The 22398-nt window shown below is 39.4% G+C and overlaps 5 protein-coding genes and 1 pseudogene across 6 annotated transcripts; all 6 read left to right on the top strand.

Moving 5' to 3' along the window:
- Positions 1–755: 755 nt before the first annotated feature.
- Positions 756–3707, top strand: LOC148729600 (uncharacterized; annotated as a pseudogene).
- Positions 3708–3713: 6 nt separating this feature from the next.
- LOC148729599 (uncharacterized) lies at positions 3714–5505 on the top strand. The gene has a single exon (XM_088724907.1). It carries the CDS (start codon positions 4747–4749, stop codon positions 5164–5166), a length of 420 nt encoding a protein of 139 aa, XP_088581033.1. The 5' UTR covers positions 3714–4746; the 3' UTR covers positions 5167–5505.
- LOC148729598 (uncharacterized) lies at positions 5179–6168 on the top strand. Its single transcript, XM_088725169.1, has one exon. It carries the CDS (start codon positions 5179–5181, stop codon positions 6166–6168), a length of 990 nt encoding a protein of 329 aa, XP_088581295.1.
- Positions 6169–9198: 3030 nt separating this feature from the next.
- LOC148729597 (uncharacterized) lies at positions 9199–10716 on the top strand. The gene has a single exon (XM_088725958.1). The coding sequence runs from the start codon at positions 9459–9461 to the stop codon at positions 10158–10160; it is 702 nt and encodes a 233-aa protein (XP_088582084.1). The 5' UTR covers positions 9199–9458; the 3' UTR covers positions 10161–10716.
- Positions 10717–11321: 605 nt separating this feature from the next.
- On the top strand, positions 11322–17566 carry LOC148729596 (uridine diphosphate glucose pyrophosphatase NUDT22-like). 2 transcript variants are annotated; one of them, XM_088725798.1, is made up of 5 exons: positions 11743–11850; positions 12403–12557; positions 15486–15583; positions 16244–16337; positions 16682–17566. In XM_088725798.1, exons 2-5 carry the CDS (start codon positions 12486–12488, stop codon positions 16796–16798), a joined length of 381 nt encoding a protein of 126 aa, XP_088581924.1. In that variant the 5' UTR covers positions 11743–11850; positions 12403–12485; the 3' UTR covers positions 16799–17566. The 2 variants fall into 2 exon arrangements, with proteins under 2 accessions (XP_088581923.1, XP_088581924.1); XM_088725797.1 differs by lacking the exon at positions 12403–12557 and having other exon boundaries at positions 11322–11850.
- Positions 17567–19515: 1949 nt separating this feature from the next.
- Positions 19516–20910, top strand: LOC148729595 (uncharacterized). The gene has a single exon (XM_088725795.1). It carries the CDS (start codon positions 19579–19581, stop codon positions 20278–20280), a length of 702 nt encoding a protein of 233 aa, XP_088581921.1. The 5' UTR covers positions 19516–19578; the 3' UTR covers positions 20281–20910.
- Positions 20911–22398: the final 1488 nt, after the last annotated feature.

The following is a 22398-nucleotide window of genomic DNA, read 5'->3' as shown; positions in this document are numbered from 1 at the left end:
ATCTCAAATCAGATGTTCTCTTGCTTGCAGATGTGTTTGAAGAGTTCAGAAACGTCTGCCTTGAGAATTACAATCTCGATCCTGCTTGGTATTACACTGCTCCTGGATTGGCTTGGGATCCAGCATTGAAGGTGACAAAAGTTGAGCTTGAGCTTTTGAGTGATCCGGACATGCTTCTGATGTTTGAGAAAGTAATTCGTGGAGGAATCTCAATGATCCCAAATCGCTATGGAAAAGCAAACAACAAATACATGAATTTAAAGTTTGACAGAGGAAAAACCATCAAAATATCTGACTTATCTTGACGCAAACAATCTTTATGGATGGGCAATGTGCAAACCTCTTCCTGTCAGAGGTTTCAAATGGATGAGTCAGGCAGGGATTGGAGGCTGGAGAGCGAGCGAGAGAAATATTCCCTGCATTCTTGAGGTTGATCTTGAATATCCAAAAGAGCTTCATGATCTTCACAACGATTATCCTCTTGCTCCAGAGAGAATCATGATCAGCTCAAACAAAGTCGAGAAACTTGTGCCAAATCCGAACTATAAGAAGAAAGTATCATTCATCACCAGAATCTCAAACAGTGCCTTGAACTCGGCTTGAGACTGGAGAAGATTTACAGAGGAATCAAATTTGAAGAAGAACCTTGGCTGTAAAGTTATATAGAGCTCAACACAAATTTGCGCACGAATGCAAAGAATGAATTTGAAAAGGACTTCTTCAAGTTGATGAACAACTCTGTGTTTGGAAAAACAATGGAAAATATCAGGAAACGAGTTGATGTGAGGCTTCTCAACAATCAAAAGAAAGCACAAAAGCTTTCGGCTAAACCAAACTTCAAGCATTGCACAATATTTGACGAAAATCTCATTGCAATACATATGGGGAGGACATCAATAAAGCTTGACAAGCCAGTTTTCTGTGGAATGGCTAGTCTTGATGTCAGCAAGACTTTGATGTACGATTTCCACTACAACTACACGATCGACCACAACATATTACTTGAAAGAATGGAGAAACGTTTCGGATTTGGAGGTATCGCACTGAAATGGTTCAAATCATACCTAGAACATCGTGTTCAGTCAGTGAAGATCAAACACTCCATCTCTAAGCCTCGACATATCTCCTACGGCGTACCCCAGGGATCAGTACTTGGTCCACTACTCTTTCTAATGTATACCTCGCCCACAGAAGACATTGTTGCTGAACATGGCCTAAACTGTATGATATATGCTGATGATTCGCAACTTTACATAAAGATTAACTCCTCTGACAGAATGCTAGGCATGGAAAGATTGAAATCATGTGTTAATGCAATCATGGAGTGGGCCAAGAAAAACAGATTGCAGTGCAACCCTTCAAAAACAGAAATCATTCATTTCCTCTCACGCTTCTCAAAAAATCCTCCTTTCTGTAATATCAATATTGGAGATGATATCATTAATTTATCTAATACTGTCCGAGACCTAGGCGTCATGCTTGATTCTGTGATGAACTTACGCTCGCATATAAATTCCATCTGTAAATCGTCGTCTCTAGCAATCAGAAATATTGGTCGCGTTCGTAAATACCTCTCGACACAGCAAAATGAAAGATTGATACATGCCTTCATCTCATCGAGACTTGATTACTGTAATAGCCTATTGTACGGTCTACCGATTTGTGACATCGAAAAATTCCAACGGATCCAAAACACAGCTGCCCGCTTGTTAGTCGGTGCTAAATCAAGAGACAGTATAACACCTATACTTATGAAACTTCATTGGCTCCCGGTCACAAAACGAATTCAATTCAAGATACTGTTGATAACATACAAAGCACTAAATGACATGGCTCCAACCTATCTTGTTGAACTTCTTAGTCGATATATTCCAGCACGAAACCTCCGTTCATCAAATATGAATCTACTTGAGGTCCCAACAATTCGAACTAAAACGTATGGGCAAAGAGCATTCTCCTACGCCGCACCGTATTTGTGGAATCAACTACCTGAATGCATAAAAAACGCCGAATCTGTTGACTCCTTTAAACGCTTATTGAAAACTTATCTTTTCAAAAATTAAGCCACCAGATTTTTTGATATCGTACGTTGTCAAACATATGTATAACACGTAATAACTCATTAGTTTAGATAGAGTAGCGAATTGCATGTATAGGATTTTTATTGAAATTTTGTTAATTTGTAATTGTAAAGCGCATAGAGTTCAATTTTAATGCGCTATATAAGAACTTATTATTAATTAATTAACTACATAAAAAAGAACTATGGAGATAAAGCCAAGCTTCTTTTCACAGACACTGACAGTCTCATGTATGAGATTAAAACTAAAGACTTTTACAAGGACATAGCAGCAGATGTTGAAGAAAAGTTTGACACCAGCAACTTTCCAAAAGACCACATTTCAAAGATCCCAACTGGTTGCAACAAAAAAGTTGTGGGCATGATGAAAGATGAGGCTGGTGGAAAGATTATTGAGGAGTTTGTTGGATTGAGACCAAAACTTTACAGCGCTACAAGATTCTTGAGGGCAAAGAAGAGAAGAAGTGCAAGGGAATCAAGAAGACTGTGATAAAGAAGAATATAACTCACGAAGACTACAAAAATTTCTTATTTAGCGAAAAGATACCAATGAGAAAGATAAATGTAATCAGATCACACAGACATGAGATATTCAGTGAGACCATCAACAAGATTGCTCTGAGCGCAAATGATGATAAGAGAATCATAAGAGAAGACAAGATCTCAACTTTTACACATGGCCACTATAAAATATGAATCCTCAGAATATTCCTTTCAATGCATTAATAGTTGGACCAACAAATTCAGGAAAGACAAAATATGTCGTCAATCTTTTTAGCAATAAATTCAATCAGAAATTCGATTACATTTTTTTGATTTGTCCAACATTCATCCACAACAAAACTTATAATAATTTTGGAGATTTAGACAAAGACCTCTTTATCTTGACTCCACTTCAAAACCAGATTGATTTTTGTCTCAAGCTCATTAGTTTTGTTTATGAGGGAACTAATACACTTATCATCCTTGATGACTGTGCGGCTTCAAAGGATGTGAAGCAGAGGACAAATGAACTCGTGAATTTAGCATTTAGCGCGAGACATAAGGGAATCAGTGTTTGGGTGCTCACACAGCAGATGACAAGTATCGCAAAACCATTCAAAGAAAACATTGCTGCACTGGTTTTATTCTACACACCTTCAGCCAAGGATATGAAGGCAACATTTGATGATTATGCAGGTGATTTGTCGAAAGAAGAGCAAATTGAATTAATAGCAAAGCTGAAGAATGAGAAATATTCTCATCTGATTTTATCACTTTGCCATCCCCTCGATATAAAATTTGAAAAAGAAATAAAATAGAGATGAGCGAGGCGAGCAAAGAACAAGAAGCAATCACAGATATTATTGCTATCAACATTCTCGAAGCAGAACCCAGAAGTGATTCAGATTATCGTGAGCAACTTGCTGTTCTCGTTGCGAGTGGAAGAGCAAAGGAAATGATTGGTGTCTCTCTCACCCAGGATCAAGTCAAAAGGCTTTCTGAAAAAGATGTTGAGAAGTACTTCAAAAGATATGAGGCCTCAATCTCTTCAAAGACTTGCGATGCGATAGTCGACACATTTCTTCAGCTTTCGCATAAAGCGTTGGCGTATTTTCTCCCTGTTGATGAAGGAAAGCAAATGAAAGACCTAAACGATGACTTCATTGTGAAGAGAGAACTCGGAGTGATTGCAGGAAGCTTGAGTTTGAAGTATGGAAAGTACATGGCGATCGCAAGTGCTGCTCTTCTCACTGCTAAAAATGTTGAAGTTCCCTTAAAACCAAATGTGGTTAATGTTGAAGTAGAAAGTAATTGTGAAGAACCTGAAAAAGAACTTGAATAAGAACTTGAATAAGAACTTGAATAAAAACTTGAAAATAATGTGACAAGAAGTAAAATGGAAGAAAAAGAAACTCAAGATCCAGCAGGGCGAGGGCAACGGTCGCCGCCGACACAACAGATCACTTCAACTGATCAAAATAAGACGAAACCGAAAAAAGATCCAGGGCGCGTCGCTGCTGGGAAAAAACTTGCTGAACATAACAGAAGAGTTAGAGAGCAAATAAAGGTGAATGCTTCGAAGTAGCCAAACCTAGAGCCAGAACCAGAACCAAAACTAGAGCCATCATCATCATCATCATCATCATCATTCTCACTCACTCAAATTCTTTCAGTAGCAAGTATTGTTCTTTCACTGGCTGGACTGTACTATAAAAGGAAAGAGTTGATGGAGCTCGTAAAATCACGACCAAACCCAGAACTAGGGCCAGGACCAAGGCAAATTCAGCGCATCTCTGCGGGGGAATCAGCGGAGTTGCCTCAAATTCCAAAAGGAGTAAAACCAATGGATTTTTTTTTTTTTGTCTTTTAAATAAAAATGTCTGATAATACACTTGTGAAAACTTTGACTGATTCAGCCACATTGACCAGATTGGCTGCTGGAATTGGATGGGTGGCAAAGAGAGTTATCAAAGAACCGATGACTTCTGATCCGAGTTCAAATCTCATGAACTATGTAAAGTTCACTTTCGTGATCGCTGGATCAATCGCAGCCAAAAAATATCTTGAAGTACAGAAGATTTTGCCATCTTAAGAAATGCATTTAAGTTTGCGGCGACAACGCAGACTAACTCAATATTCTATGAGATTAATTTCATGATGAAAACTTGCCAGCGATTAATAAAATGGCAAGCATAGCAATAATGATTGGAGGAGCACTCATCAATGCAACTGCATTTGTTGGTGGGAGCTATCTCGCGAAATATTTGAGTGGAGATAAAAATAGTGTTGAAGAAGAAATGAAGAGACATGATCTTGCTGTAGAAAAATACCAAGCAGCTTATGAGAAATATCAAGAGAATCGAACAAAGCTTCTCGATTGGATTGCAGCAAACGACCAAATCAAAAAAGAGGCAAATCAAAATTTTGTTGATACAGATTATGCTTTAAAGCTTTACAACAAGGCACGTAGTAAAGAGCTTGATATGAAAGAACCACATTTTTCTAACTTCTACAAACCGAGCACACAACAGAAACAAGGTGAAATGATTTATGCCGGAGGAATGGCTTTGGCTTTGGGATTAGCCGCAAGTCGATTTTTGTGAAAGCAAAAGAAAATGGAGAGAAAACTTTCAAGGGTTTACTATAGCCCGAAAGGATTTTGGAAGGGATTGGGTGCAGTGAAAAAGTTGGCAGAAGAAGCTCGGGTTCCTGAAGATGTTACAAAGCTTTGGCTGATGAGACAAGCCATCTGGCAGATTTATTTGCCTGCACCTAAGCATATCCCACGGCCAACGTTTGATGTTGATTTTCCAAATGCAGTTCATCAGGCCGATCTTCTTTTCCTTCCTCATGACAAACTTTTTAGAAAGGTTCATAAATATGCATTGACAGTGGTCGATGTTGCGAGCAGATTCAAGGCTGCTGAACCTCTCACCTCAAAAGAATCTTCTGAGGTCTCAAAGGCTTTCCACACAATTTACAAAAGAGGACTTTTGAGACGGCCAAAAATTCTTCAGGTTGATCCTGGTCGTGAATTCATGGGTGAAACAACTAAAGAGATGGCAAAGCATGATGTGAGAATTAGAAGAGGGAATGTAAACGTTCATAGAGATCAAGGGATAGTTGAGCGATTTAATCGAACTTTGGGTGAGCGCTTTTTTAGTTTCCAGTACGGCCAAGAGATGAACTTCAAAGACAGAACGAGATCAACAGAATGGGTGAAGAGGCTTCCAGATTTTGTTTCAGCATTAAATCGTGAGGAGACAAGATTGACTGGAAAGAAACCAATTGACGCAATCAAAGAAAAGGTGGTTGGCGCAAAGAGTTCAACTTCTTATTCAAGACCTGTTGGCTTGAAAGAAAAGAGACTTGACTATTCAAAAAACGTGAGATATCTCTATGCTCCTGGGGAGTTAGAAGGTGGACAAAGAAGAGCAACAGATCCAATCTGGTCTCTAAAAGTTTTCAATATCGAAAAAGCACTTGTGAATGAAAAAGAACCTGTTCTTTACTATCTGAAAGATGGACCAAAGCGAGGATTTGTCAGAGAAGAGCTTCAGATTGTTCCACCTAACACTGAGTTACCTCCTGAAGGAATTCGATGAAGAGAATGCTTCATAAGCCTCTATGTGTTTTTTTTGGGATTATTTCTAAGATGTTGTCATTAGTTTTTTCTGATGGTTCAAACGCATTTTGAGATTGTCTTGAGAATCAAATCTAAAAATTCTTCAATTTTGCTTTGATTTTTGAAGGAAAATATGCGCCAATCATTTTGCCTTAAAATCATCGTTTTTCATTTTTAAATGAGATAAAAAATTAGAATCATTTTTCAAAATGTCCTTCAAAACATGATTAACTGCCTTGTTTTTGAGGCAATTGAATTTATTTCAAAACTGCCCTGTTTTTCAGGCAATTGTGCCAGAAATCCCCTTTTTCTACTACTGAATCAAATCTCAAAATTCTTCAATTTTTCTTTAATTTTTGAAAGAAACTGCGTCAATCATTTTGCCTTGAAATCATGTTTTTTTTTTTAAATTAGATAAAAAATGAAAAAAATCATTTTTCAAAAGTGCCCTGTTTTTCAGGCAATTTTAAAAAATGTGCCAGAAACCCCCTTTTCCTACTACTGACAGAATTACCCACACTTTTAAATGTGTTTGAGACTGACTATGAACTTCAATACAATGAAAGTTACACTGCCACTATTCATCAAGAAGCTACAATAGAAGGATATCCGCAGTACTGTACCTCCTTAGATAGAGCCTTTTTCACTTTATAGCCAAAAATTTCAACAATTTTGTCTTGACAATAGGATGTACTGCAGTTGCTACCTATTGTAAAGGCAATGTGGGCTTAAAAATATCGATTCTCGTGCAAGGGATATTTATGGTAGAAGCCATTCTCAAGGTACATGCGTGCTGCTTGAAGTATCGTCACTGAAAAGCTTAGTACAGTATTATCAGAGTATACATAACGATATATTTGAGTTGAAAGGGGTTAAAATTGATAGAGTTCAAAATAGTGCCGATTTTCAGTCATGCCTGTGTTACGAGATCGAATTATTTTTAGTGAATCTGTCACGCAATCCCAGACTTTTCTAGAATTATCTATAATCTGTAATATTCCAGAAACTTCTTTCATGTGACTCAGCAGTTTCCAAAAATAGTACAACTTGTAATACGTTATAAATAGTAATAGAACATTCTAGATAACTAAAGTAAATGTATAAAAGCTGGCTTGTGAGAAGTACAAAAGAGATTTGCCCGAGGGCTTACCCTCATGGCTTGCTGGCTGAACTTTTGGAAGCTATGATATGACGAGGCTATGACCTTTTGACCTTGCGATATCCGGAGAGAAGAAATAGATGAAATAGACGATAGTCGAGAGAGGAAGAAGATAGAGAATACAGAGTTTACTATGGAGTCCTCCGGAAGAGTTTGTGTACAAGGAAAGAATGCGATAAATCAAGAAAGCCAAGCGCTGTGGTCTTCAGCAGGCGGATGTTGGAATTGGAAGTTGATCAAGACGACGAACACTTACACGGCATGAAGGATTGTAAGCCTGCTTTATGAACTGCTTAACTTAATCTTTAACCTAAGTAAATTAGACAATGTAAAACTAATTAAATAATAGTTAAAATGGGTAACTGCTTGTTGTTACATTTTTGTTGCGTGCCATATATCGTAGTCGGGAGTCTATTTTCATATATGCTTTGTTAGCGGACATTTGTTGGTCATTCGTGCACATAACACCTGTGAAACCAGAAAGTTTAATGTGAATTGCGCTGTGGCTGTCTGTTCACTCTGCCAGTCCATATGAAAATCATGTAGTTATTGGAATTCAAGACACCTTATCTAATGTTGTACAGTATGGCAAAAGATTATGGAAATTCATCTTTGAACAAGTATTTACTGTCAGATGATTTGCCAAAAACTGATGTTTGTGGAACTGAAGCAAGTTTAGATCTTAAAAGTGATTACAGTGAAGGAATATTGTCTGATTCAGTTGACAGCAACTAAATTCTCAAAAATCTTGAAAGAAATAATAATTGAATGCACGGTTGTTTGATGTGGTTTTCAGATTTTTGTATGACATTTATTTTGAAACCCACAAAAAGGTCAAAATATGTATATTCCCTCTTGGTATGTAATGAAAGTCGAATCCCTTTAATTGAACATACTGAAACTGTAAATAGCACTGCTTCTCTTGTTGTGGCCATCAGCAGTATTAAATATTCAGATATTTTTCTATTAAAAACAATATGAACTATTGAACAGTAATATTGCCTCAATCTACTGATTTCTGACAACTCCCCTTGGGTGAACACTTGGCAACAAACTTTGACCTGGTACCAATCATAGATAAAAAATTTCCTTCTCCTTGCAGTTAAAGACAAGTACGTTACCTACTCAGGGTTTGTAAAAGCCTTGAAAGTCCTTTAAGATGCTTGAATTTAAAAATTAAAAACTCAAGGCCTTGAAAGTACTTAAATTTGAGGACTAAGACTTGATTTTTGCAATGCTTTTTCTTTAACAGTTTTCAAGTTGAAAATTACAGTACTTTCATGGAAAACCTGAGAAATAATATTAAATGATTTTAAAATTGCTTATGCAAACCTTTCCAAAAGTGTTCCTTCAATTTTCTAAAACTTGGCCTTTAAAGTCGTCGAAAAGTCCTTGAATTTCAACCTTTGGCATCTAAAGGAACTTACTCCTATATGGTAATATTTTAGTTTGATTGTTGTCTAGTACCATAACAACATTCATTACATTCCAGCAGAGAAAAATAAACACAAGTAGACTTCAACAAACATATGAAACATATGTATGAACTGCGGTTATGAAACGTATATGCACGATCCTTCGCTGACCTCTGCACTAGTATCGCAGAGGTCAGTGGTTCGAATCCCGTACAGGCCTGAAATTTTTTTCAGGTCTGATTTTCACTATTGCTCAAATAGTGCTTTACTGCGAAGGATCGTGCATATACGACAAGTAGACTTATTCGTGACCGGCAATGATGAAATTGCGTGATGTCAGTAACGATGACAATATGGCAGTCCCCTAAGGATAACTCGAGATGTGCGATATTGAAAGCCCGAGTTCACGCAGATATGCGTCTAGTTTCTGCCTAATCGACTTGAATGTGTCCGGCGTCAGTCACGGGGCATATTCTACGAAGAATAAATCTCATTTAAAATTTTTTTAAACCACTACAGATCGCCCCTACTACGCATCTGAGTACTCCCTAAGCTTTCTGTTTCCTCCGTATCTAGGTGCATGAAAGTTTTCGAAACCCAATTCGATTGGCTGTGAGCTGTGATGGCCTCGTTAACCCTGGGGCCATAAATAGTCTCACACCCGTAATTCATCTCGAAAACCATTAACACTCGGACATGGCTCACAGTAAGGTGGAATCGTTTCGTTCTTTCACTTACGAGGAGGAATTGCAGAGAGCAAAATGGCTTAAGGAAGACTTGGACAAAGGCGGCTGGAGTCAAGTACACAAGAGCCCCGGTGCTAGTTACTGGATGAAAACATTTCACAGTGATGAAGTTCCTATTAAGACTCTCTTCACGTTTGAGATGCCAATGTCCGCTGAGAAGTTCGTGGAACTGTTGAACCCATCGAACCAGGAGATTCGCAAGAAGTGGGATGTAGCGTTCAAAGATCATGTTATTTTAGAAGCTTACCCTGACAATGGAGGCTACTTAATCTCCTGCCGAATAGAAACGACTTGGCCGCTAGCAGACCGGGAATTCCTATTGTTTATACCGCCCGCCGTACAAATTGACTGGTATGGCAAAAAATCGTGGTTTATCATTCAGAGAAACGCCTGGCACCCATCAAAACCTGAGGGCGAAAATGGTCTGGTGAGAGCAACTAATGGCGGGAACTTTTACGTTGTAACACCAGACGACGAACGACCAGATGCGGCGTGTAATGTGTTCAGCCTTAGCAACAATAACTACAACGGCTGGCTGCCCAAGACAAGGATGGAATGGATGCTAAGCCGGGCTGTTCCGCGGGGCTTGAACGGGCTGCGAGCAAGCATGATCAACGGCTACAAGAAGTATTTCCAAAACGCACAAGAATGAATGGCGGGATCTTTTGGGTTCCTGCTCCGTATAATGAATTAAAGAAAGTATTTCTTAAATTCTTGAACGTTTCGATAATCAGTGCCGCTAAACTTCAGAATACCCGGCCACATCATTTACATGTCACTGAATAAGAATAGCGTCTATTGTGTTATACCTCATTCTTCAAAGCCTCCCGAGTGCTATGATCAGGGATCATTGTGGGCACGTAAAAAAAAAAAAACCAAAAGATCACGAAATGACTTTCTTTGAGGTACGTATTAGATTGTTGCCTTTGAGCAACTTCAGAATACCCGTCCGCATCATTTACATGTGTCGGGAGTCTTTGAAGTCTTTTAACACAATAGACGCTATTCTTATTCAATGACATGTAAATGATGTGGCCGGATATTCTGAAGTTTAGCCCATTATACTTCATTTCTATATCAGACAGTTTTTTTTTGTTACAAAATAGTTGTGCAAAATAGCTAAATTTCGCCACAAGCCGGTATCAATCGCCTTCCTGCCATTCCCACCAAAAATGTTAAAATAAAATGTAGATTCAGTAAAATGTTTATATATGGTGTGACCTTATTTTTTTTTTTATGTCGCGACATATACACCACGTGGAGTTTGACTAATGGTCGTGGGTCGTGGGTTCAAGTCGTGGGTCGTGGGTGTGGGTGTGGGTGTGGGTAAAAGTCGTGGATGTGGTTAATACTCAATAATAAAAATAACCATTTAAAATATTAAATATAATAATACATAAATTTCATACAACCCTGTCATTCATTAATTTAACTGTTCTTTCTTCTAGTTATTTTATTTTGTTTATTCAATTTACACTACTTTACGTCTATTTTCATCTGTTATCTCACTGTCAATGAAATTAGTTTCAGTTTCGCGACGCATTCCGAGATCTCGTTTGATAACAAAAATAAATCTTGTAATTACACACTGTGTACACGTTTTTCGAGCTGTGCGGTCTGCGGTCTGCGGTCTGCATTCTGCGTTTTCGAGGTCTGTGTTAACGAGACACCTGAGTTGCTTTATACGCTCGTGAATTCTATATTTGCGGCTAAAGTCAGGGGCCAAGGAACAGAAATTCCGAGATCTCGTCTGATAACATCAATGAAAAAAAGAAAGATAGATAAATCTGGTAATTACACTCTGTAAACACAAAGGAAAACTGATTGTGCACAAGTCGACCGACTCAAAAGGCACACATAACCTCTGCAAGACTGGTAAGGCTCGACAGTGGAGGATCGTAAACGCGATATTTTTAATAAGAATTCAACTCCAATGTTTGCATAGCAGTTTCGCTTACGCATTCCGTGATCTCGTTTGATAACGAAGGAAAGAGAGATAAATCTGGTTATTACACACTCTGTGCGGTCTACGGTCTGCAGCGGTCTGCGTTTTTGAGGTCTGTGTTAACGAGACACCTGAGAGAATATTGCTTTGTACGATATCACACGTACGTTTCATTGTTCATCTAGAAGTATTGCATTACTTCACGGTAGTACTTTGTGTGCCCCGGGTTTAAGTTTTCCTGTTTTAGTGTTATTTAGTCCTTATGTCAGCCAAAAGAACTTACGCAGAAGTTGTATCGGGAGCTGAGAATACTCTAGATGACAACCAAACGTGGATGATAGCTTACCAGCAGGAAAGCGAAGAAGATGCCCTGAGAAAGGCCATCCAATTAAGCAAGGTATAGTCATGGTTATGTATTTTCACTGTAAAGAGGCTGGTTCATTTAATAATTACCACTCGGTAGGCTCATCGGTCAGCCGGACAGCTGCAAAATAACACATTTCTGGGAAATACAGTCAAACCTCCCGTAAGGAGGGGGGCTTTGGCATTTTTTGTTTTGCCGTTTTGGCTGTGTTTTGGAGCATTAGAAGAAAGAACAGTTAAATTAATGAATGACAGGGTTGTATAAAATTTATGTATTATTATATTTAATATTTTAAATGGTTATTTTTATTATTGAGTATTAACCACATCCACGACTTTTACCCACACCCACACCCACGACCCACGACTTGTACCCACGACCCACGACCCACGACCATTAGTCAAACTCCACCACGTGAGTCATGGAGGTGGCACTTGTGCGACATAAATGATATTTGAAACCAGACTGTCAACTCTTAATATTTCACGTGCGAAAAGAGCACCAAATAAAACTTTGTAGACATGAAGCTGGTGCTAGTTTTATTAGCGACATTTCTTCATTCTCTGTTTAATTTGTTCAATCTAGAAAACCTTATTGATTTGTACGCATTGAACAACACTCGCCAACGGCAATTGTTGGCTCTTGCCGCTTAAAACCGACGACGACGGATGCGAAAAAATGGGAAAATATCTGCGAGCCAAAGGGTGAAAAGAAGCCATTCCCATACTGAAAATAATCAGGTGAATAGTGCAAATTTATAAATTGGTATGGGGTGAAATACGTCATAGGGACCAGATAAAACATGTGTCGAGAAAAGCTGTGCACACCTGTTGTCTTGGCACAACACAGGCAGCCCAAGCTCACTGCTAGAAAAGCGGACGTGACTCTTACCGGGTTGCGTAACGTTTTATATTTATAAAGGTTTGTATGGGATGTTATCGGTTTGCCTTAAAAGAGAGAAAAAAAATGTCTTGTTTTGAAATAAAATGGGCTTACCTTATTGCCTTGTTGTTTTCTTTGTTGATTCCGAGCGTCTCAGGCCATTTTGAAGCGTTTTTCGGCGAGTTAGCGCTATGTTGGTGTTCAACTGCTAAAAGTGAAGTGGTGTCTTTCTTTTAGCAGTTGAATACCAACATAGCGCTAACTCGCCGAAAACGCTTCAAAATGGCCTGAGACGCTCGGAATCAACAAAGAAAACAACAAGGCAATAAGGTAAGCCCATTTTATTTCAAGACAAGACATTTTTTTCTCTCTTTTAAGGCAAACCGATAACATCCCATACAAACCTTTATAAATATAAAACGTTACGCAACACGGTAAGAGTCACGTCCGCTTTTCTAGTAGTGAGCTTGGGCTGCCTGTGTGCACAATTGCGAAAATCCAAATTTTTGCTAGTATTTCAGATTTGATCGACGTTGCGACAGAGGTAAGACAAAAATTGTTATTTAAAGGTGATAAGACGAGATATGGGATGCCTCGAGGCAGGACATCGGCCTTTTTTATCTTTAGGTCCTTCGCACATAGTTATGTCTGGTTGCGACAAAAGGGTCGCACTTGTCGCAAGCACGTGATGACATATTTTATGTTCAATGTAAACACCACAAGCGTAAGTGCGACCCCTGCCATAGATAGACACTGCTTTATTCATTGTTGCCGCGTCGGTAGGGGTAACAAGGTAATTTGGTAATATCAACTAAATTGAAGTTGCAAATTGGCACCGTAAAGAGCTAACGGTGGCCAATTTACAATTTCAACTTAGTTAATATTACTAAATGAAAAATGCAGTTGCGTGCAGTGTTGGGCGAGAGAGTCAAAGGTCTAACACTGTGAATCGGTTGACTAGGCAGATTACGGGATCTAAAAACCCTGACCGCCAGAGACGACTGAAATATGATTTAAATACGTATGATGCACGATCCTCGCAATAGATAGCGCTATTTAAGCAATAGCGAAAATCAGACCTGAAAAAAATCAGGCCTGTACGGGATTCGAACCACTGACCTCTGCGATACTAGTGCTGCGCTCTTACCAAATGAGCTAACAAGCCAACTGGGAGCTATTCGTAATAAACCCGTGAAAGTGATAAATCAGGTCTGATTTTCGCTATTGCTTAAATAGCGCTATCTACTGCGAGGATCGTGCATCATACGTATCTAATACCGCAGTTCAAAATATATGAACTTCATATATTTCATTGTATCTGATGATTTAAATACTTGTTAATTAACCCATAAATAGCCGCAGCTTTTGTGAAAAACTGTGTTTTGAAGCTAGTCGAGCAGATTTCGGGTCACTGTTGTGGTTTTTGTAAGGCGCAGAGGTTGAGGCTTTGTAACAGCTTTTATTCGGCAATCAAAACTACGGCTAGCAGCACATGCTTAGCAAAACGAAAGACCCGATGTCTCGTACATGCAAAGTTTGTCCGATGTCGGCACGTGGCTGCATGGCGTGACATTACCTTAGGTAACGCGATTCGATAATCATGTCTCACAAAGAAAACTCTAAGCACAAATTGTCACAGTGTTAAAAGCTCAAACTTACCACAAACCCATTGACAGCTTGTACACTGGACGGCCTTTCGATCCAACTGCAAAATGGCGGCCTGAAAATCTCGGACACGCGCAGAAAGCAAAATTTCGAGTAATGCCCCACTTACGACTTACTTTTCTCTCTTTCTCCTGCCCTTTTTTTCCCCTCTCCTTGCCTGAAGTTTCTCCTCACTTGCTGGAAATTTAGTAGGCTTACTTTTGGTGTAGAGATTTTTTAGGAAACTACCCATTACTTTCAAACCACATGCTCAGAAAGGTGGGTGGGTAATGGAACAAGATTTTCGTGCAGATTTTCAGGTCGAAGTTACATGGTTTTTTGGCTATTTCTCCAATCTCCTTCACTCAATTGCGCTCATTCTGGTATCGTTTGTAAGATATTTTCAACCAGTTAAAGTACGTGCTCATAGTCGTGCTCCGGGGTAAAAAGTGATGACGTCACAAGGCGTAAAGAGGGTGTGGGTCCACATGGGCGCTTATGGGCGCACTGGACGTCAATAGGTTAATCGGAAATGAACAATAGGAAGCAGACTTCGTCAAAACCAGTTTCATAATAATTGGCACGAATGAAATGATGGTGATGATGATGAGCATTTATTATTATAGATCAAACTTTGAATGATCCGATCAAACTAAACACTTGCAGACATACGTGCAAGTTTACAACGGATCTCTACAAACATTGAACTAAATAAAATTAAAGAGACCTATTTATAAAACAGCGCTTAAAACGCTCTGTGCGAACACACGGCAACGTATAATCATGACCACGCTGGCGTAAAGGACGTCCACGTTTGCTCGGAAGGAGATCCGCCAAACAATGCGCGATTACATGTTCGACTTTCTCCCACAATTGTTTATCCCTAGTTAAAATTACATTGTTGATGGATATGCGATCCTTGGTGTAACCATATTTCCATGCTCGCTTACAGAGTTTATCAATCTTAGAGAGGTATTTACAACCATAGGCACGTGCCCATACCTCAATTGCGTATGTAAGTACAGACATAATCAAGCTACAGCACAAGGAAACATCATTAGATAACTAGATCATGATACTGATCTTAGTTTCCAAAAACATCTTTTTGATAACTTTTTTTGTTACCCATATTTCCATGCTAGGTAAATATTCCAGAAGAATACATCAGTTGGCCATTTTTGACTGGAATTTACCGCAATCACCGCACTGGACAGAAGCCTGGAGTATGTTTTAGGATAAGGTCTATGTTTTTATTTTTTATCTGGCTAGAAGGCCTATTATCAAATCTGTAATTATTTGCTGGTGATCCATTCAAACCAAGCTGATATTAAATACTTGTTTATCATAATCAGAGAAATGTAGAAAAAACACTACTAACTGAAGATTAAATAATAAATAAAATTTACCAGTTGCAAGGGAGCATTAAGCTGAGTAAGGTGGAGGGATAAACAGGGCAGCAGACTATAGCTGAGAAAATTATCATTTCCCACAAGAAAGCACAGCATGGTTTGTCAAATGATTATCCTAATACGGGTTAATTATCACTGTACTTTCCCACAACTAAAAACTACAAGTTTACTTACAAAAAAAATAAAAAAGATACCTTTTATTTACCCTCAGCAGTGTTTATAGCACAAGTGCTAGTGGGGCCAAGCAAACAACTAAAACAAATATTTCGAATTGAACATAACATTGTTAAGAATCCCAACTGGCCAGAGGCAAACCAGTTGGCTATTTACAAGCATGGCCAAGGATTTAAACTTGGAGCTTTCATGAAACAAATCCAGGCAGTGGTCAGGGCAGGACTCGAACCCGGGATGGTGGATTGTGAGTCCGACATGCTGACCACTCAGCCATGCTGCCTCCTAAAATATGTTTTATCTGCTATTTTGTTTTTAAGATGTTCTCTGAAAGGTGAGGAAATCCAAGAGTTTTATCACCAGGGTGGACTGGAGGCTTATGAGTCATCTGAGCTGCTATTGGTGGACTTAGCTGTAAGTTTCTTTCAGCCCTATATTGGGTTATTAAAGAGTGCCCTCTTTGAAACTTTTTATTGAAATGCTTTGGAAAACTGCTTTTTATTCAAGTTTTTTTGACATGACTCTTGTCTGAGTGTATACCTAAAGAGTACTGGTAATTAAACTTAGGAAATGTGAGAGGATGGTTATGATTTCGTGGCAGAAAAATATTGCCGCTCTGTGATTTGAAAATGGCTCACCTTATGTCAGCACATTCACAAAGTTCACAAACAATTCTTCCTTGAAGGTAAAACTTTTCTATTTCTGTACATTAATTATTTACTAAAGTGCATTTTAATCTTTTTAAATTGTAATTACAGGAGTTCCATAGGGGCATCACATCTTCTCAAGTCAAGGAGCTGTTCAGAGATCTAACTCCGGGATGCAAAGCATGTCTGTATTTTTATTTCAACCTACAAACTAGCATTACTGCATGAAAAGCCCTGCACAGCAAGTGTACTAGAAGATTAAGGGGAACTACACTTTCGTTATGATGTGGTGGTCGGTGTGCAAAACTGAGAGCAAAATTACTAATTTTGTCAGTGAATTCAAGAAAGACAATCTCTCATCCAGATAGGTTTTAATATAATTGAGAAACTGTATTTAACAAATATATCGATGACTTTCAGAGCATGGAAATGGATTATAAAGGACTTACGGAAGATATGTGGGTGTACTTTGTTCTCTTCTACAATTTCAGCCTTTTTATGTGCCTTTTTTGGTCGAAATGGCCAGAATTCTGGATCCCCTTGTGTGAACATCGGATTCCTGAGTTGAAATATCTTGCAATGATTTTCTGGGTATTTTTTTTTGTATTGTATGTACAGTTGGACATCTGAAGCCTTGACAGAGATCGAGGATGCGCAAACATCTTGCCCCTTAAGGTGGCTCGTACCGCTTTTCATCTTTTTGATGGTTTGTAACTTTGAAAGAATACAAAAGAAAGACTGACCAAGGCCAGTTGAACACTTTTACGGGGTTTAATTATATAATCGTTGGTTATCCAAAAATAGATGTCATTTCTTCACTAGTAGTTTCCATGGCAACACTTTCATAGGCTTATTTAGACGCATTTCTCAGCTTGTGGTTTAAATAATTCGAAAACTAACCCCGTGACCTCAGTGATTGCTTTTCGCACTTGAAAAGGAAAATGCACAAAGATCTTTAAAAAATTCTACAGAGCGGAATTTCAGAAACTCTAGAAAAAAGGCAATTTTCACGCATCGCAAATTTCCTTCCGTAGAATTTTCTATTTTTTCTTTCTGATGATTCCTTTCGACGTTATTATCATATTGGAACAATAAAAAGAAGGGGTCACCGAACATGTTTTCAAGCAACAGCTTTCGTGAGTTTAGCAATTTCCACGCGCGTTCTCGCGCATTTAAAAATCTGAATTCTTTTAGATCGACATTTGCTCATGATCTGTTATAGCTACCGCTGACAGTTGCGTGTGCTCGCGCGCGCGCCTTACGACTTGATGTTTACAGACGTTTACTGCTAATTAAGGTGGCTCGTACCAGTTTCCTCGCGCGGGGAACAGGTCGCTCTTGCGTGAAGCGCGCGAGAGAAACGTGCGAAAGAAGCGCGAGGTCAAAAGATGAAAATTCAAAACAAAGATGGCGGCGCGTGGAATTTTTTCTACTTTTGTGAGAGGTTTACCTAAGAGCTTCTATTTGATGTGTTGAGCGGCTACTGTGAATGCAGGAGATAGAAACTAAGATAAAGAAGACGAGTTTTGGAGAAGTAAAGGTTGCTTCATTTTACATTTAAAAGAAATATTCAACCGATATGAAATCTTGCGACGGCGAAAAAAGAAGAACCCAAGTGAAGGATAATCTACCTGAAGTGGAAGAAGACTTTGAAACTTAAAGGAAAATAATATGATATAGCCAGAAGTCGTGTGTAGGATTCTTAAGATGAGCCCGGGAGGCTATCTTTGACAGCTGTTTAATGATTTTCTTAATTAGCAGTAAACGTCTGTAAACATCAGATCGTAGGCGCGCGTTCGAGCACACGCAATTGTCAGCGGTAGCTCTAACAGATCATGAGCAGCCGTCGATCTTATATAATCCAGATTTTTAAATGCGCGAGAACGCGCGTGGAAATTGCTAAACTCACGAAAGCTATCCTTGGGTTTCACCCACGTGACCAATACCTTAGCAACGGTTACTATCCGCCATCTTGGCGTGCTGCTTCTTGGTGTAGAAGCTGATCTCAAGAACGAGGTAACTCAGCAAGTCCGACGCTTCCACAGGAGGCAAGCATTTTGGACTGAACTTCTCGGCTGGTATGCTTGCAGGGTCAACCCCAATAACCGAGATCTTTTGCAAACATCTTTCCTTCCAACTCTCTAAGCTTTCGGCATACTCAGAGAGCACTGGGATACCTTAAGATAAATGCCAGATACTTTTATCGCTTTTTTCTTCCTGGATATTCATGTAGTTGGCGAAATAATACGGCGATAAGAGAGAGGGCTTCACTATAGAAATCGACTAATTATTCATAAATTTGACACCCGAGGGACACCAACATAGCGGACACTAACTTCAGCAAAGCTTGTGACGTCACATGAAACCCAACCATATGGTAATATATTAGTTTGATTGTTGTCTAGTACCATAACAACATTCATTACATTCCAGCAGAGAAAAATAAACACAAGTAGACTTATTCGTGACCGGCAATGATGAAATTGCGTGATGTCAGTAACGATGGCAATATGGCAGTCCCCTAAAGATAACTCGAGGTGTGCGATATTGAAAGCCCAAGTTCACGCAGATATGCGTCTAGTTTCTGCCTAATCAACTTGAATGTGTCCGGCGTCAGTCGCGGGGCGTATTCGACGAAGAATAAATCTCATCTAAAATTTTTTTAAACCACTACAGATCGCCCGTCCTACACATCTGAGTACTCTCTAAGCTTTCTGCTTCCTCCGTATCTAGGTGCATGAAAGTTTTCGAAACCCAATTTGATTGGCTGTGATGGCCTCGTTAACCCTGGGGCTATAAATAGTCTCACACCCATACACCGAATGCAAATATGGCGTCCAGTTTGAGTTGCCATTGTTCTGGACTGACTAGCCTCTCACACATGAAATAATCCTTTTGTATTTCCACGTGAAGACGAGGCTAGTCAGTCCAGAACAATAGCAATTCAAATTGGACGCCATATTTGCATTCGGTTTATAATTCATCTCGAAAACCATTAACACTCGGACATGGCTCACAGTAAGGTGCAATCGTTTCGTTCTTTCACTTACGAGGAGGAATTGCAGAGAGCAAAATGGCTTAAAGAAGACTTGGATAAAGGCGGCTGGAGTCAAGTACACAAGAGTCCCGGTGCTAGTTACTGGATGAAAACATTTCACAGTGATGAAGTTCCTATTAAGAGTCTCTTCACGTTTGAGATGCCAATGTCCGCTGAGAAGTTCGTGGAACTGTTGAACCCATCGAACCAGGAGATTCGCAAGAAGTGGGATGTAACGTTCAAAGATCATGCTATTTTAGAAGCTTACCCTGACAATGGAGGTTACGTAACCTCCAGCCGAATAGAAACGACTTGGCCGCTAGTAGACCGGGAGTTCATTTTGTTTATACCGCCCGCCGTACAAATTGACTGGTATGGCAAAAAATCGTGGTTTATCATTCAGAGAAACGCCTGGCACCCATCAAAACCTGAGGGCGAAAATGGTCTGGTGAGAGCAACTAATGGCGGGAACTTTTACGTTGTAACACCAGACGACGAACGACCAGATGCGGCGTGTAAGGTGTTCAGCCTTACCAACAATAACTACAACGGCCGGCTGCCCAAGACAAGGCTGGAATGGATGCTTAGCCGGGCTGTTCCGCGGGGCTTTAACGGGCTGCGAGCAGGCATGATCAACGGCTACAAGAAGTATTTCCAAAACGCACAAGAATGAGTGGCGGGATCTTTTGGGTTCCTGCTCCGTATAATGAATTAAAGAAAGTATTTCTTAAATTCTTGAACGTTTCGATAATCAGTACTATGTTTATTAGGGATCATAGAGGGCACGTAAAAAAAAAACCAAACGATCACGAAATGACTTTGAGGTACGTATTAGATTGTTGCCTTTGAGCAACTTCAGAATACCCGCCCACATCATTTACATGTGTCGGGAGGCTTTGAAGAATGAAGCTTAACACAGTAGACGCTATTCTTATTCTTATTCTTATTCAATGACATGTAAATGATGTGGCCGGATATTCTGAAGTTTAGCCCATTATACTTCATTTCTATATCAGACAGTTTTTTTGTCACAAAATAGTTGTGCAAAATAGCTAAATTTCGCCACAAGCCGGTATCAATCGCCTTCCTGCCATTCCCACCAAAAATGTTAAAATAAAATGTAGATTCAGTAAAATGTTTATATATGGTGTTTATTATTTTTTTTTTTTTATGTCGCGACATATCTACCACGTGAGTCATGGAGGTGGCACTTGTGCGGCATAATTGATATTTGAAACCAGACTGTCAACTCTTAATATTTCACGCGCGAAAAGAGCACCAAATAAAACTTTGTAGACATGAAGCTGGTGCTAGTTTTTTTAGCGACATTTCTTCATTCTCTGTTTAATTTGTTCAATCTAGAAAACCTTATTGATTTGTACGCATTGAACAACACTCGCCAACGGCAATTGTTGGCTCTTGCCGCTTTAAACCGACGACGACGGATGCGAAAAAATGGGAAAATATCTGCGAGCCAAAGGGTGAAAACAAGCCATTCCCATACTGAAAATAATCAGGTGAATAGTGCAAATTTGTAAATTGGCATCGGATGAAATACGTCATAGGGACCAGATAAAACCTGTGATTAAAATGTTGAACCGATAGCTAGCTGTGCACACGTGTTGTCTTTGCACAACACAGGTAGCCCAAGCTCACTACTAGAAAAGCGGACGTGACTCTTACAGGGTTGCGTAACGTTTTATATTTATAAAGGTTTGTATAGGATGTTATCGGTTTGCCTTAAAAGAGAGAAAAAAAATGTCTTGTTTTGAAATAAAATGGGCTTACCTTATTGCCTTGTTGTTTTCTTTGTTGGTTCCGAGCGTCTCAGGCCATTTTGAAGCGTTTTCGGCGAGTTAGCGCTATGTTGGTATTCAACTGCTAAAAGAAAGACACCACTTTTAGCAGTTGAACACCAACATAGCGCTAACTCGCCGAAAAACGCTTCAAAATGGCCTGAGACGCTCGGAATCAACAAAGAAAACAACAAGGCAATAAGGTAAGCCCATTTTATTTCAAGACAAGACATTTTTTTTCTCTCTTTTAAGGCAAACCGATAACATCCCATACAAACCTTTATAAATATAAAACGTTACGCAACACGGTAAGAGTCACGTCCGCTTTTCTAGTAGTGAGCTTGGGCTGCCTGTGTGCACAATTGCGAAAATCCAAATTTTTGCTAGTATTTCAGATTTGATCGACGTTGCGACAGAGGTAAGACAAAAATTGTTATTTAAAGGCGATAAGACGAGATATGGGATGCCTCGAGGCAGGACATCGGCTTTTTTGATCTTTAGGTCCTTCGCACATAGTTATGTCTGGTTGCGACAAAAGGGTCGCACTTGTCGCAAGCACGCGATGACAGATTTTATGTTCAATGTAAACACCACAAGCGTAAGTGCGACCCCTGCCATAGATAGACACTGCTTTGTTCATTGTTGCCGCGTCGGTAGGGGTAACAAGGTAATTTGGTAATATCAACTAAATTGAAGTTGCAAATTGGCACCGTAAAGAGCTAACGGTGGCCAATTTACAATTTCAACTTAGTTAATATTACTAAATGAAAAATGCAGTTGCGTGCAGTGTTGGGCGAGAGAGTCAAAGGTCTAACACTGTGAATCGGTTGACTAGGCAGATTACGGGATCTAAAAACCCTGACCGCCAGAGACGACTGAAATATGATTTAAATACGTATGATGCACGATCCTCGCAGTAGATAGCGCTATTTAAGCAATAGCGAAAATCAGACCTGAAAAAAATCAGGCCTGTACGGGATTCGAACCACTGACCT

This window comes from Stylophora pistillata, chromosome 6 (assembly GCF_964205215.1).
Source record: "Stylophora pistillata chromosome 6, jaStyPist1.2, whole genome shotgun sequence".
Taxonomy (NCBI): Eukaryota; Metazoa; Cnidaria; class Anthozoa; order Scleractinia; family Pocilloporidae; genus Stylophora; species Stylophora pistillata.
The sequence above is the reverse complement of the archived record's forward strand: the minus strand, read 5'-3'. Positions and strand labels throughout refer to the sequence as shown.